The sequence below is a fragment of the Thamnophis sirtalis genome, unplaced genomic scaffold, assembly GCF_051295495.1.
Source record: "Thamnophis sirtalis isolate CommonGarterSnake01/CBP01778 unplaced genomic scaffold, rThaSir2_p1.2 scaffold_13, whole genome shotgun sequence".
Taxonomy (NCBI): Eukaryota; Metazoa; Chordata; class Lepidosauria; order Squamata; family Natricidae; genus Thamnophis; species Thamnophis sirtalis.
In genome coordinates, this window is record NW_028261393.1 from 54,732,645 (window position 1) to 54,748,669 (window position 16,025).

Here is a 16,025-nt window from a genome sequence, read left to right on the forward strand (position 1 = left end):
CCTAATCTCAGAACGTCTGTTGAACTCACGAATCTCTCCCCAGAGTTTTCTCTCACTAACGTCGGTGATCAGAGAGCTCCAGAGTGGAAGAGGTGTCTCAAAGGCCAGGGACGTGCAGTCAGGTGAGGCAGGGGAGGCAGAGCCTCACCACCGTCATCATGAAAAGAAAAGAAAAATGTAAAAGGAAAAAGGCAAGAGCTGGTCAGGCTGAGCTAGTTGCTGCCAGAGTCACCGTGGATGACTCTGCTTAGTGCAGTGTTTCTCAACCTTGGCAACTTGAAGATGTCCGGACTTCAACTCCTAGAATTCCCCAGCCAGCGAATGCTGGCTGGGGAATTCTGGGAGTTGAAGTCCGGACATCTTCAAGTTGCCAAGGTTGAGAAACACTGGCTTAGTGCTTAACTGTTTTAAAAAGCCTCTAAAAAGCGCCCTCTACAGGAGGAGGCAGGAGAACGACGTGCCTCATCTAGTCTGACTGTAGGGGTTTTATGATCACTCGAGCAGAGTTAAGCAGGTGAGGCAACTCTTAATGCACAAACAACTTCTGGGTTTGTGTTTGTTTGAGAGAGAGGGGAGGGAGGGAGAGAGGGAGGAAGAAGAAAAAGAATGAAGGAAACTTCTTTCGCAAAGGAGAAAAACAAATGCTGTCGCTTTAAATCGGAACTGAGCATGCCTGGCTGTGGCATTCTGGGAGTTGAAGTCCACAAGTCTAAAAAAATTCGAAACCCATCACTGTGTCAGTGCCTCACCAGCCATAAACCTCACCGCACGTCACTGCCAAAGGCCTAGCCTAAAAGTATCCCCAGGTTGGCCTGGAGCAGTGTTTCTCAACCTCGGTGGGCTTCAATTCCCAGAATACAATTCCCCATGCTGGCTGGGGGAATTCTGGGAGTTGAAGTCCACACATTTTAAAATAGAAGAATTGGAAGGGACCTTGGAGGTCTTCTAGTCCAACCCCCTGCCTGGGCAGGAAACCCTACACCACTTCAGACAAATGGCTATCCAACATCTTCTTAAAGACTTCCAGTGTTGGGGCATTCACAACCTCTGGAGGCAACTTCTGTTCCACTGGTTAATTGTTCTCACTGTCAGGAAATTCCTCCTCAGTTCTAAGTGGCTTCTCTCCTTGATTAGTTTCCACCCATTGCTTCTCGTTCTGCCCTCAGGTGCCTTGGAGAATAGCTTGACTCCCTCTTCTTTGTGGCAGCCCCTGGGATATTGGAAGACTGCTATCCTGTCTCCCCTGGTCCTTCTTTTCATTAAACTGGACATACCCAGTTCCTGCAACCATTCCTCATATCTTAAGTTACCCAGGTTGAGAAACACTGGTTTAAAGAGCTGGGATGTTTTCCCCTCCAGCTGCTATTTGTGGTTCCTTTCCAGTGTTCCCTTCCTCGCGGGTGGGTGGAGTGTAAATTCCATGCATTCCAGCAAAAAAAGATGGACCCCAGCTGGGCTTTGGGGTAATGCCAACTCCACCTCCCTGCAAAGCATTTTTTTTTAGAGAACAGGGCTTGGAGAGGTTGCCCCAGACCTCTGCTCTCCAAAGGAACCCAAGTGAATGCATCTCCCCCACCAACCCCACCAAGTCTCCACCCGTCCCCCTCCCAAGTCCCTTCTCAGCTTGACTGATTTCTTCACCTCAACTTCAGCTCCCGAAGCAGGTAAGCAGATAAACACAGAGGCAGGGATTTAAGGGGTGGGAATGAGGGGATGCAAAAGGGGTTAAGAAAAGTCCACGGAGGATTAGAAAATTTTGTGGATGTTTAGCTAAAACAGGATATGAGGATTTAATGTTAATGGAGGATTTTACAAATAAGTAAATGAAATGCCAGTAATGTGGTTATGTGTTGAATCTTGGTATATTGAAGGATGTTTAAATAACTATAGTCAAATAAAAGTGGAGGTGTGATGATGTCAATGTAGTAAATATCCGAGTTAAGATACTTGAATTAATATGAATTACGTTTGATGACGGTGGAAGAGATGCACAAAAGCCTTTTGTAACCAGCTGGTACACTTTCTACAATATGTAAAGAAGGAGGAGTCGTAAAACAAATAAATAAAAATGTTATAATATAAAAGGGGTTAAGGAAAGTATCCCCAGCCAGCCGGCGTGGGATGGGTGGCTAGAGTGCCCGCCCATTTCCAGCCCCCCTGACTCCCATTGGCTGCAGAGAGAGAGAGAGAGAGAGAGAGAGAGAGAGAGGGAGAGAAAGAGAGAGAGGGAGAGAGGGAGAGAAAGAGAGAGAGGGGGAGAGAAAGAGAGAGAGAGGGAGAGAAAGAGAGAGGGAGAGAAAGAGAGAGAGGGAGAGAAAGAGAGAGAGAGAGAGAGAGAGAGAGAGAGAGAGAGAGAGAGAGAGAGAGAGAGAGAGAGAGAGAGAGAGAGAGAGAGAGAGGCAGAAGGTGTCCATTCCCTTCCCCTGCGGCTGCTGTCCCTTTGCTTCCTCTGAGTCCTCTCTCTGCGGAGAGCTAGGAAGAAGCCTCTTCCGATGCAGGAAAAGGAGGCAGTTGTGGACCTCTGAAGTGCCCCAGGACAGATTCTGCAAACTCCCCTTTTTTTCAACCCGTAAGTGAACAACTCTGCTCTTCACAGCTTCTAAGTCCAAATGTTTCCATCCTTTAAAGCAGGAGTCACCAACCTTTCGAAATCCATCATTTTAAATCCCACGGGCCACTAATACGATATTTGTTTTTTTTTTAAAAAAAGATCAATAGTATTTAGGGCGATATAAAAAAATGCAGATCATTTTTCTGCAGGCCACCCAAACTTTCACCCCAACCACAAGTGGTTCCTCGGGCCATCGGTTGGTGACCCCTGCGTTAAAAGGACCGCACAGCTTAAAGGTTATGTGTGTTGCTAAGGAAGCCTCCTCCTCTGCTGAAACATCTGGGTGAGCATCCAGGACTTCAAGGGCAAAGAGATTTGCTTGCCATCCATTTCCACTCTTACTGTCTCTATCCTCGCTTCTACTTCCCTTCCAATGCCTTCAGAAACTGACTCGAGGTTAAGAACTTACTATAATGATATTTCGCTGCTGATAAGGCAATTCTAATAGGGGAACAAATGAAAACTGGTATATATAGGCAGCGACGCCTTGTTGAACAATGAAGGAATAAGACCTCTGTTTGAAGGTATGAAATGCAAGGTTAACAATGAACAGAAGTATACTCTCTGGGGGGAAATAATGCTAATGTTAACTGAATATATATTGTAGAAGGAAAATGAGGCCTTTAGTTACATTAGATGAAATATCTGAGACGGTAAATATTATTTGAAGATGCAGATGTTAAAACAACTGTAACCAAACGACATGCTGCATGTGATGATGTTTTTCTTTTCTTTTTTTTCCCCCCTTCTTTTTTGGACTTTTTTGTCCTTTTTGTCTTTTTTGTCCTTTTTGGCTTCCCCCTCTTCCCCCCCCTTTTAAAAAAAAGCTTATTGTGGTGTTTATTAATCAAATGACATATTGTATGTGATGATGGGGTTCCCCCCCTTTTTTTTTTCTTCTCCTTTTCCCATTGTTGTCTATGTAATAAAAAATAAAAATAAAAATAAAAAAAGAAACTGACTCGAGTTTGCTAATGGGGAATATCTGTGCTCCACTAGGCAGGAGGATCCGGGCTCCATCAAACCGGGGGGCCCCCTCCGAAATGTCTTTTAAAAGAACTAAAACGGGAACGTTCAAAAGCTGGGACCTTGGGGAGAATGGAAGCTTTCCTGGGGAACGTGCTGAAGAATTCGTGGAGATTCTCAGTCATCCAGGCCATGCTTTTCCAAGAGGCAGTTCCTTGTGTTGCTTGGAGGACGTTTCGCTTCTCATCCACTCAGAGCTGAAGAAGCTTCGTGGATGAGAAGCGAAACGTCTTCAAATGAAGGACCATCAACAGAAAATGGAGCTGGCTCAGAGAATGAAATACACCAAGTAAATGAGATGAAGAGTGGGGAGAAAAGGAGAGGGGTAAGGGAAGAAGAGAGGAATAGAAGAGAGGGCGGGGAAGAGGAGGAGAGAAAGGAGGAGTGGAAAGGGGGAGAGAGGAGAAGGAGAGAGGAAGGGGAAGTAGAGAAGAGAAGGATGGCAGAGGGAAGAAAGGAGGTAGGGAGGGGGAGGAGAGAGGGAGAAGAAAGCGATGGATAAGGTACAAATATGGTGTATGGTGAGCAGAAGAGCCAATAATGGTTTTTGGGAGTTGTTTGTAAGATGAATTGATGTAAACATTTAATAATATAATACAATGTTGGTTACGTAATAGTATACATGTGGTTATTTGTTATGAAAATGAAAAAACTATTTATTTATTTAGATAGATATAGGTAGGTAGGTAGGTAGGTAGGTAGGTAGGTAGGTAGATAGATAGATAGATAGATAGATAGATAGATAGATAGATAGATAGATAGATAGATAGATAGATAGATAGATAGATAGATATAGATAAATAGATATGGATGGATGGATAGATAGATACTGTAGATAGATAGATAGATAGATAGATAGATAGATAGATAGATAGATAGATAGATAGATAGATAGATAGATATAGATAGATAGATATAAATAGATATGGATGGATGGATAGATAGATACTGTAGATAGATAGATAGATAGATAGATAGATAGATAGATAGATAGATAGATAGATAGATATGAATGGATGGATAGATAGATACTGTAGATAGATAGATAGATAGATAGATAGATAGATAGATAGATAGATAGATAGATAGATAGAAGAGATAGATAGATAGATAGATAGATAGATAGATAGATAGATAGATAGATGATAGATGGATAGATAGATAGATAGATAGAGTAGATAGATAGATAGATAGATAGATAGATACAGTAGATAGATAGATAGATAGATAGATAGATAGATACAGTAGATAGATAGATAGATAGATAGATAGATAGATAGATAGATAGACAGACAGATAGACAGACAGACAGACAGAGACAGACAGAGAAACACAAGGAAGTCCAGTGGCCTCTTGACAAAGCACTTTTGGTGCTGAAGACTTGCGATTCATGTTTCTGTTCTGTTGTCCTCTTTCCTTTAAGGGACAGCAGCATCCAGCCTTGGCCACGCAGAGCCAGAAGAAGTTCCATGCCTCAGAGTGTCCTGCAGGCCACCCCATCTTCTCTGACCCCAAGATGCATTTCGGGAACTTCTCTGCCGCCCTCGCCACTGAACGCTCTCCTGAAGAGCTGGCTCCCACCAACGTCTCCACCAGGGACGCCTGCCTCCTCCGCTTCTCCAGCCACCAGTTTTTGCTCATCCCCGTGCTCTACTGTGTCATCTTCATCCTTGGGCTTGTGGGCAACAGCATGGTCCTCACGGCCCTGTGTCGGCAGAGGAGCCCAAAGACGGTGGCCAACGTCTACATCTTCAACCTAGCAGCGGCTGACCTGCTGGCCCTCGCCACCCTTCCCTTCTGGGCAGCCAGCTATGCCAACGGGTACAATTGGGTCTTTGGCTCCCTGATGTGCAAGCTGTCCGGCTCCATCCTCTGCTTGACCATGTTCGCAAGCATCTTCTTCATCACCTGCCTGAGTGTGAACCGCTACCAGGCCATTGTCCATCCTTTCCAGTGCCAGCAGGGGACTCTGAAACGGGCCTTCATCGCCACCTTCGCCGTTTGGGGACTGGCCACCTTGACGTCTCTGCCCACCTTCTGTTGGCGTGAAGTCAACTACATCGACGAGCTGGGCGTCAACGCTTGTATCATGGCCTACCCCTCTGAGAATTACGCCACCTGGTCGGCTGCCACAGCCTTAATGAAGAACCTCCTTGGCTTCCTGCTCCCCATGGCCATCATCCTTGGGTGTTACATCTGCATCAGGGTGCACCTGAAGAAGGCCCAGGGGTTCTCCAAAAGCATGAGGGTCAGGGACCGGGTGCTGAAGCTGGTGGCCGCCGTGGTGGTGGCCTTCTTGATCTGCTGGCTCCCCTTCCACGTCTTGACCTTCCTGGACGCCCTCTCCTGGATGGAGGTGATCAGCAGGTGCCACCTCACCTCCGTGATCGACGCGGTGCTGCCCTTCGGCCTCTCCATGGGCTTTGCAAACAGTTGCATCAACCCTTTATTGTACTATTTTGTGGGAAGTCAGTTCCGGGATAAACTCCAGCATTTATTCAAGCTGAGCCTTTCCCGGTTCAACAGTGGCCGGGAAACCCTTTCCTCCAGCAAAACCAGTTCCCTCAAGACTGTGGGCTCCTTGAAGGAGGCTAACCAGGAGGAGACACGGAGAGGCCACTGACCCACCCTCTGTGGGTTCCCTAATCACCAATTAAGCGGTGGTTACGTCCCCCTCCGTGACTCATGTTTTTCCTCTGGTCTCCCCTTGTTCCTCTGTCCCCCGAAGACCATGTTTTCATTTGCTTTGAGTAAGGCTGTCTTGTAGAGGCCAATGAATTGTCAATAAATATCTTAGCAACTTTACTAACCCAGCCTATTTCTGTGACTAAAGTTTGTTTTTCGTGGCCCTTAAGAGAAGGAGTTGGCAAAGAAACGTAACTTTCAACACCCTTCCTATTCTTTTTTTTATAGCAGATTTTTTAAAATTATTTTTCCCCTTCTACAACACCTTACAATCATTACATCAACATTGTTATGTCATCATACCTGTACATGTATATAATATTTCGCTTCTATATTTACACACCTTTATACACAGTTCTATATATATTTATATATATTGTTTTTTGGCTTAATTAATTTTATTCCTGTTTTGCAGCCATTTGTACCAATTGTTCCAAATCTCATAATATTCCGACTCTTCTTTATCTTTTAATTTCAGTGTTAATTTGTCCATCTCTGCACAATCCAAAAAAATTTTTAATCACTAATTCGTCCGAGGGGGTATTATTTTGTTTCCAGCATTTGGGCAAATGCTATTCTAGCTGTAGTTAGCAGATGTGTGAATATGTACTTAATTTCCTTCGTATATTTCCCTTTGGTTATTCCCAGTAGAAAGATTTCGGGTTTGTATTTTATCTGTTCTCCTGTAATTTCTTGCACCCGTTTTCCAAATTTTTGTCCAATATTTTTGTGTTTCCGGGCAGGTCCACTATATGTGATAATCCCTTGTACTTTTTTTACACTTCCAGCAGGTCGGCTTCATGTTTGGGTACATTTTAGCCAATCTTGTTGGTGATAAATGCCAACGATAAAACATTTTGTATATATTTTCTTTAAGTGCTGCTGATCGTGTTAGTTTATAATTTGTGTTCCAAATTCTTTCCCAATCCACCTTCCTATTCTTAATATATTAAAAGTCCACCAGGGAGAGGAGAGAAACCAATTTCTTGGTAGTTTGCATGGCCCATGGTCTATTCCCCCCACCCATACAAAAGTAACTGTTGGCATGTTTACATTTTGGTTATTTTTTTTTTTAAAAAGGATTGAGTCCTGATACATTTTGCCATGGAATGAATGGGATGAGTCGTGTGGCCTCCCAGGCTGGCTGGGGAATTCCGGGAGTTGAAGTCCACCCTTCGTGAGAGTGGCCAAGGTTGGGAAACATTGGTTGAAGAAGATGAACAAACAAGGAAGTGCATATTTGTAAAAAACAATCCAGTTGCATCAGTGTAGGACAGATTGGGTTCATTATGGATAAAATTAAGGCAATAAGGTCTAGCAAGGCAATTTCCTTGTTCTTCTCCTTCTCTTCTCCTCCTCCTCCTCCTCCACCACCCCCTCTTCCTCCTCCTCCTCCACCAACTCCTCTTTCTCCTCCTCCTCTCCTCCTCTTCTCCTTCTCCCTTCTCTTTCTCTTCCTCCTCCTCCTCCTCTTGTTCTTCTCCTTCTCTTTCTCCTCCTCCTCCTCCTCCTCCTCCACCACCTCCTCCTTCTCCTCCTCCTCTCCTCCTCTTCTCCTTCTCCTTCTCTTTCTCTTCCTCCTCCTCCTCCTCCTCCTCCTCCTCCACCAACTCCTCCTCCTTCTCCTCCAACTCCTCCTTCTCCTCCTCCTCTCCTCTTCTTCTTCTGCTTCTCTTTCTCCTCCTCCTCCTCCTCCTCCACCACCACCAACTCCTCCTTCTCTTCCTCCTCTCCTTCTCCTCTTCTTCTTTTTCTCTTTCTCCTCCTTCTCCTCCTCCTCCTCCTCCTCTTCTTCTCCTTTTTCTCCTCCTCCTCCTCCACCACCACCAACTCCTCCTTCTCCTCCTCCTCCTCTCCTCCTCTTCTTCTTTTCTTTCTCTTTCTCCTCCTCCTCCACCAACTCCTCCTTCTCCTCCCCCTCTCCTCCCCCTCTTCTTCTCCTTCTCTTTCTCCTCCTCCTTCTCCTCCTCCTCCTCCTCTCCTCCTTCTTTTCAAAAATCTCTTCACCCCCTGAAATAGATATCCTCAGCACCCCTCCCAGCAGTTACCACGAAATGCAAACTTCCACACACAAAGTTGTTCGTTTGCGACAAACGTAGAGAGAAGGAAGCCAGCCCTCTTTTGTTAGCCTGTATTTGCTTCTGACATTTAATGTGCTGGCCATAATTGCTTGTTTATCCCTTGAATGTGCCGTTCAGTACACTGTGTTCCTTCCTCCGGACACCCCCTAATTCCCCACCCCTAGTATGGCAGCCACAACTTACCTTGGCTCTGCTTGGGCTGCCCATTCGCTCTGATTTATGGCCCCGAGCAGCACAGTCTTCTCTTCCCACACATCCTCAGCCAGACGGGTGTCCAGAGAGTTTTCTGAACCCTCCATCAAAGCATTGCCCAATCGGGGATGGCCTTGGGCCACGATCCCACTTAGGCTGCCGTTGCTTAACCTTGCCACGGGGGCTGAAGAGTGAGGGATCTCATTAGCCACATTCCTATTAGCCAGAGGACAAATTAGCTCCAGAACATTGAGATGCTACAGAACTTGCAGCTATTTTTGTAGTGGACACCTGCACAGTTTTCACCTGTGGAAAGTGAGGCCATCCTGTCCCCTCCATCTGCGTCAACCTCCTACATTTCTAACCGTCGTTCTTCAAAGGATCGTGGGACTCGCCCGCCAAATTACAAATAAAATCTCCAGTGTGATATCCAGATTCCAAAATTGTGTCATTGTGTCAGTAACTGGGCTGGGAAGAGCCTTCCTCGGTTCTCTGATGACGAGAGGAAAAGTGATGAAGAAGGGGCTGTGGCCAGATGGGAAATCCACCTTGAGCTGCATCTCCTCCAGAACCAGAGGCTTCCTGTTCTGACCTGGGCTTCCCCCAAAAAACACGAGGCAGAGTTCCTGGTCACGACAAAACCCCTTTTTGTTAAACGAATGGGAATTCCTCTCATTCACATTCAGGCAAAGGCCTGGCAAACAGTCTTTCAAAGGTGAATTTATGAGCACAGACCTTATCTATCCTGGAAAGCTGCCATGTCAATATTTTCCAAACGCAGAGCTGTGCAGGGAAAGACTTGACACAGAGTCTCTGAGATTCACGGACGGGTCTTCACACCCCTGAAATGAACGAATGAACAAATTGTTTCCTACAAAAGCCCCCTCCCCTTTTGCTCCTCTTTTATTTCCTCTGGGAGGGGCCATTCACCGTCCACCTGTGGCTTTACTCCCAAGTCGACCCTGATTTCTTAGCTGCTCTTGTCTTCTGGCAACTCTGCGCATGCGCACACTGGGAACAGGCTCCAGCTGTTCCTCTGCCTCACTGTTGTCTGACTCTGAAGGCAGCTGATAACTGGCATATGTCCCTGGCCCCCTCTCTGCCTCCAATGCAGAGCCATCATCAGAGCCTTCCCCAGACTCCAGGACTGGCCCAGGTTCCTCCCAACCTCCTCACTGTCCGAATCTGCTGCCAGCTCTGCTGGCCGCTGCGGGCCACAACACTCCCCACCAGTAGCTGAAAAGAGAGATAGTTGCCCGAATGTCACTTTCATGAGCCGAGGTGGCACAGTGGTTAAATGCAGCACTGCAGGCTACTTCAGCTGACTGCAGTTCTGCAGTTCGGCTGTTCAAATCTCACCGGCTCAGGGTTGACTCAGCCTTCCATCCTTCCGAGGTGGGTAAAATGAGGACCTGGATTGTTGTTGGGGGCAATATGCTGACTCTGTAAACCGCTTAGAGAGGGCTGAAAGCCCTATGAAGCGGTATATAAGTCTAACTGCTATTGCTATTGCTATGGCCATCCTTGACTTCTCCAATGTTTCATCTTGTTTTACAGCATAGAAAGCACAGAGATTTGATTCCTCCTGCTGACCAGAGCAGTAAGTTCTACAGAACAATGAAGTGGCCTTCTAACCTCCAAGGCTGGGAATCTTCCCAACTCAAACTGACAACACCTAAGATTTCAGGCAGGGTGCTTCATAGCTTCAAGCTTTCCACGAGGAACTCAAGTCCCAGCGATTACTCTTTGGTAAGCAGAAGAACACGGGAGTGGCTTCGCGTGTCACGTCAAGGCTCAGTTGCTTCTGTCGCTTCTGGTTTCCCCCCACCCCCCTGCAGTCCCGTACATTAGACAGAATTGTGCAGAAGGAGCCTACCTGAGACTGCTGGAGACACAACACTTGCTGTCCATTTTGAAGTCCCGGGATAAGCCTTATTCTAACTCTCTCCATTTCTTATCCGGGGAAACTAGATCAGTGATGGATAACGTTTTTTGGATCGCGTGCCAAAAGCGGGGGGGGGGGGGGAAGCACAGGGGGGTCATGCTTGGGCATGCCCACACCCCTAATGCTATGCGCACAACCCCACCATGCGTGCATGTGCAACCAGCGCTAAACCCCGCCCCCCGCTTTTGGTGTGCTTTTTTCACCCTCCCCAGGCTCCAGAGGCTTTCTAGGAGCCTGAGAAGGGCAAAAACAACATCCTCCACCCCCCTGCTCTACGGGTAACCTGGACGTTTGGGAACGGTGACTTGTGGTTTGGCTGTAGGGCCATTTTACGCCCTCCAGAGCCTTCAGGGAAGCCTCCTGAAGACTCCGGAGGGCGAAAAATGGCCCTACGAGCAAACCGGAAGTCCGTTCCTGAACTTCTGGTTTGCCCGTAGGGCCGGTTTTTCGCGCACAATGCAATCAATCATGGATGCAACAGTTCTTCCTTCTGCAAATTAGATCTCTGGGGATGTACCCAAAGGGTGCACACAGCTGGGAGCTTCTCCTCTGTTTCCCCACCCGCACTCCTTTCTCTTTCATTGTTTTTCCATAAAACAAGGCCAAAGTTGCCTTTTTCTCGCCAAGCCGGATCCTCGATGTCTATTTTTGCACAGTGTTGCTTCATCCCCCCCTGAATGTGGCTTTTCAGGGTTTTCGGATGCGACACAATTTCCCCAGGCATTGCGCAATGTGAAGACCTCCTCCCGGGGCCTTTGGGGCGCACGGCAGACTCTCCGGGGGGGGGGGCTGAAATGCGCCGCCTTCAGTTTGCCCCAGTTCTACTTTGGGGGTGGTGGGGTGCCTTCTTTTAGAAGCCTCTGAATGATGCCAGAATTAGCAGCCTTCAACAGAGAGGTTCATCCCCCCCCCCCGCCTTTTCCTAGGCCGGCGTTACTCAACCTTGGAAAGTTGTAATTCCCAGAATTCCCCAGCCAGTAATCCTCCAATCCTCCTCCTCCTCCTCCTCCTCCTCCTCCTCCTCCTCCTCCTCCTCCTCCTCCTCCTCCTCCTCCTCCTCCTCCTCCTCCTCCTCCTCCTCCATCATCATTTCCATTCCAGAAGTTTTGCAATCTTTGGGCAGCCCTTGTCATCCCAAGTCAAGTTCAGCTGGAGGATATGTCTCTTCCCCCACCAGATGGCAGCACACAATTAATCTTTTTTTAAATATATGTTATTATTTTTCTTAAAAAAAAAAACAGCACATATAAAGCAAAAGCAAGAAAAACAACAACTTTCCCCGATTTCATCAAGCATGTCGTTTGGTTACAAGTTTTTGTGCATCGGTTCTTAAGATTAGGAATAACATCACTGGTTTTGCATTAAACATTAACTGAATATTTCGTTATTATTTCATTTCATTTCATTTCATTTTTTGAATTTATAGGCCTCCTAGTCCCGAAGGACTCCGGGCGGCTTACAGAAATGAAAAATGTTAAAAAAGGATTAAAACAATAAGATACAACAAGATTAAGAAGAAAACACAACATGCACCCAGTCTAAGCGGGGCTCGACCTCAATCAAGAGGTCAACAGCCCCAGGCCTGCTGGAAAAGCCAGGTTTTAATAGCTTTTCGGAAGGCCATGAGAGTGGGTAGGGTCCGGATCTCCGGGAGTAGCTCATTCCATAGGGCCAGAGCAGCAACAGAGAAGGCCCTGCTCCGAGGTGTTGCCAGCCGGCATTGTCCAGCTGATGGCACCTGGAGAAGGCCCATCCTGTGCCTTATTGGTCTTAGGGAGGTATGCGGCAGGAGACGGTCTCATAGGTATCAGGGTCCTAGGCCATGTAGGGCTTTAAAGGTGATAACCAGCACCTTGAATAGTGCTCGGAGACCAATGGGAAGCCAGTGCAGCTCGTGGAGGATAGGTGTAGTACAGGTGAGCATTATGTGTTCAAATTACCATTAATATTCTTTCATTTGTAACAATCCTTGTTTCCTTGAATTCATAATTATCTATCAAATAACAATGAGTCTTTAAAGTATTATAATATCACCTATCTCCAAGGGGGAGAAGCGGAGATTAGAACAAAGAATTCCCATTAATTTACAATATACATTCATATTTTCAATTGACCAGCGTGTCACCAATCATCCAGAGTTCAAAGAATAGTTTTCATAATTAATTATTAATCCATATAGTTGCTAAGTATTTCAATTCATGTTTATGTCAATTGTTCATTACATCATCATTGATCCGTTTAATATACAAAGATCTTCCTAATATAAGGTGCACCCAATTCATCTTGAGGGTCTCCCAAAGCTACAGAAGACCGTACCTACTAAGCGAGGTGCACGTGGGGGTGGGGGACACACGACACATAGGAAATCACCAGGAAATTTCAGGGTTTTGATGTACACTAGACTAGGAACTCACTTCTTTTGATGTGGTTGCAAAGCAGTGGTGGGATTCAGCCGGTTCGTACCTATTCGAGAGAACCGGTTGGTAACTTTCTTTTTTTTTTTAAATTGAAAATTTTAGAAAAAAAAAACTTTTACAAATGTTTATCTCCCCCCCTGCCCTCCCCACCCGAACATCCCCCCACCTTCCCCCCACCCCAACTTCCCAGAACCAATACAGGGTATAAATCTTTAACAAAGATGTTCTAAAATAATCTTTAAAAAAGTTAGTATCATCTTTCATTTGTGCTTTAACTCCTCTTTGCTAGGCTAACTCTAAACAGATTATATCATTCCTTGTTTCTTCAGTCATAAACTATCTGGAATTTCTTAGTCCCATATTTATTTTGAGTATAGTCAATCCATCTTCTCCACTCCAGTTTATATCTCTCGTTTGAGTGGTCCTTGAGCTATGCTGATATTTTAGCCATCTCTGCTAAGTTTGTTACTTTTAATGTCCATTCTTGAATAGTAGGCAAGTCTTCCTTCTTCCAGTATTGCGCCACCAACAGTCTTGAGAACCGGTTGTTAACTTTCTATGCAGTTTGGAGAACCGGTTGTTGGAAGAAATTTGTTTTTATTTTTTCCCCCCACTTTACAGGGCTAATCTTGTAAGGAAGGCAGGAAGGAAACATTCTGGTGTTGTTTCTAGCCTAATCTTTATTGCCCTGCTGACAGAAACTGCCTCTCCAGATAACATTTATTACATTGCAACAGCTAAGGCGAAGCGCCCATTTGATGTGAGTGTCATTGAGTTGGCCACAGCCAGCAAGTCACATGACCACTGAGCCACGCCTATGCAGCTGGTCATTAGGGCAGAGAAGCGGTTGTTACATTATTTGAATCCCACCACTGTTGCAAAGCGACACAATCTATCAGCCAATCAATACAAGGGAGTCAAAATGTCACCCAGAAGAAGACAGCCGCCCGCCATTGTTGTCCACCCGTTAAGAAAACCGGCTGGATGAATTCAAGGGATCCCAGGACAATGTGGTGCTATCATAGATAACAGTATCTAAAGCCAAACAGTGCTAGTGGCCATGTATAATGTCTTGGGTCAGAGGCAGCTTGCTTTTAATGCCAGCTGCGGAGAACTTCAGTGTTGAGGATATCATCAAGAATGATTGGAGGCTTCTGAGAAGCATCTCAAAGGAGCACAGTGAGAAGCCATCGGGTGACCTAGCTGGGGAGTTGGGACTATCCAACTGTAGGACTTTCCTTGGTTTAAATGAGCATGAAAAAAATTAAGCCCTGGCCGATTTGTCTCCTAATGAATTCAAGTTTGATTCTGAAAGTATTTTGAGTTGAAAGCTCATCTTCAAGCCATGGAATGCCATCATGGACGATGAAGAGCTGAAGAAGGAAGCCTTCTCCAATGACTCCGGTTGTCTTTAGCCCATTTCTTTTCCAAGTTCTTCAAGGGACACAAAATCCCAGACAGACTCCAATAGATGACCACACTTATGGAGCTGAAGATTGTTCCTTTAACCCAGTGGGTCTCAACCTTCCTAATGCCGCGACCCTTTAATGCAGTTCCTCATGTTATGGTGAACCCCAACCATGAAATTATTTTATGTTTTCCGTATTTTTTCGAAAATATGTGTTATCCAATGGTCATAGGTGACCCCTGTGAGAGGGGTTGTTTGACCCCCAAAGGGGTCCCGACCCACAGGTTGAGAACCACTGCTTTAACCTGTCTTGTCAAACTTCCTGCCCCCTGCAAGCAACCCATGGCCAAAATACTACTTCTATAATGGTCTAGACCAGTGTTTCTCAACCTTGTCAACTTGAAGATGTCTGGACTTCAACTCCCAGAATTCCCCAGCCAGCATTCGCTGGCTGGGGAATTCTGGGAGTTGAAGTCCAGACATCTTCAAGTTGACAAGGTTGAGAAACACTGGTCTAGACTCTAGGGGGTTTCCTGCTTGAGTAAGGAGTTGGACTAGAAGACCTCCAAGGTCTCCTCCAATTCTGTTATTCTGTTATATCTCCAGCAATGGTGGGTTTCAAAAAATTTTCGAACCTACTCTGTGGGTGTGGCCTCCTTTGTGGGAGTGGCTTGCCGGAAATGTGACCTGGTGGGAGCGGCTTGCTGGCTATGTGTTTTTTTTCTTTCTTTCTTTCTTTCTTTCTTTCTTTCTTTCTTTCTTTCTTCCTTCCTTTCTTTCTTTCGTTCTCTCTCTCTCTCTCTCTTTCCTTCCTTTTTTCTCTCTGTCCCCTTTTCCTTTTTTTCTTTCATCTCTCTCTCTTTTTTTTTCTTTTTTTCTTTCTTTCTTTCTTTCTTTCTTTCTTTCATTCTCTCTCTCTCTCTCTCTCTCTTTCCTTCCTTTTTTCTCTCTGTCCCCTTTTCCTTTTTTTCTTTCATCTCTCTCTCACTTTTTTCTTTCTTTCTTTCTTTCTTTCTTTCTTTCTTTCTTTCTTTCTTTCTTCCTTCCTTCCTTCCTTCCTTTCTTTCTCTCTCTCTCTCTCTCGCTCTCTCTCTTTCCTTCCTTTTTTCTCTCTGTCCCTTTTTCCTTTTTTTCTTTCATCTCTCTCTCACTTTTTCTTTCTTTTTTCTTTCTTTTTTTCTTTCTTCCTTCCTTTCTTTCTCTTTCTCGTTCTCTGTGTGAGTGTCTGTGTGTGTGTGTGTCAGTGGTGGGTTTCAAAATTTTTTGGAACCTCTTCTGTAGGTGTGGCCTGCTTTCCGGGTCCACTGGTGGAACCTCTTCTAACCGGTCCAGTAGATTTGACGAACCGGTTCTACCGAACTGGTAGGAACCTACCTCTGATCTCCAGTGGCAAGATTGTCCTTCTTGTGCACAACGATCCCCAAGTATTTGGTTCAGGCTGTTGCAAACTTTTCAACACTGCGTACAAATGTTTTTTTATTGACCAACTCTTCGCTTGGTCTGTAGGCAGTTGGAATTTCTGCAAGATTCGAACTTCTTCTTTTATCCTGATCCGGAGGAATGAAAGTGTATCTTCAGAGGTTCTCTGAATAAGCTTCCCAATGCCCAGATGAAATCCGTTCTACTGTTTTTTAATCTTTGAGCAAGAGATAGGGAGTTA

General features: G+C 45.6%; 1 protein-coding gene across 1 annotated transcript; it reads left to right on the forward strand.

Annotated features, from left to right (window-relative positions):
* The first annotated feature begins 2,369 nt into the window (after positions 1-2,369).
* Positions 2,370-6,445, forward strand: AGTR2 (angiotensin II receptor type 2). Its single transcript, XM_014060408.2, is given in 3 exon segments — positions 2,370-2,569; positions 5,061-6,228; positions 6,231-6,445. Coding segments are annotated over 2 exon segments (1,128 nt in total). The 5' UTR covers positions 2,370-2,569; positions 5,061-5,153; the 3' UTR covers positions 6,284-6,445.
* Positions 6,446-16,025: the final 9,580 nt, after the last annotated feature.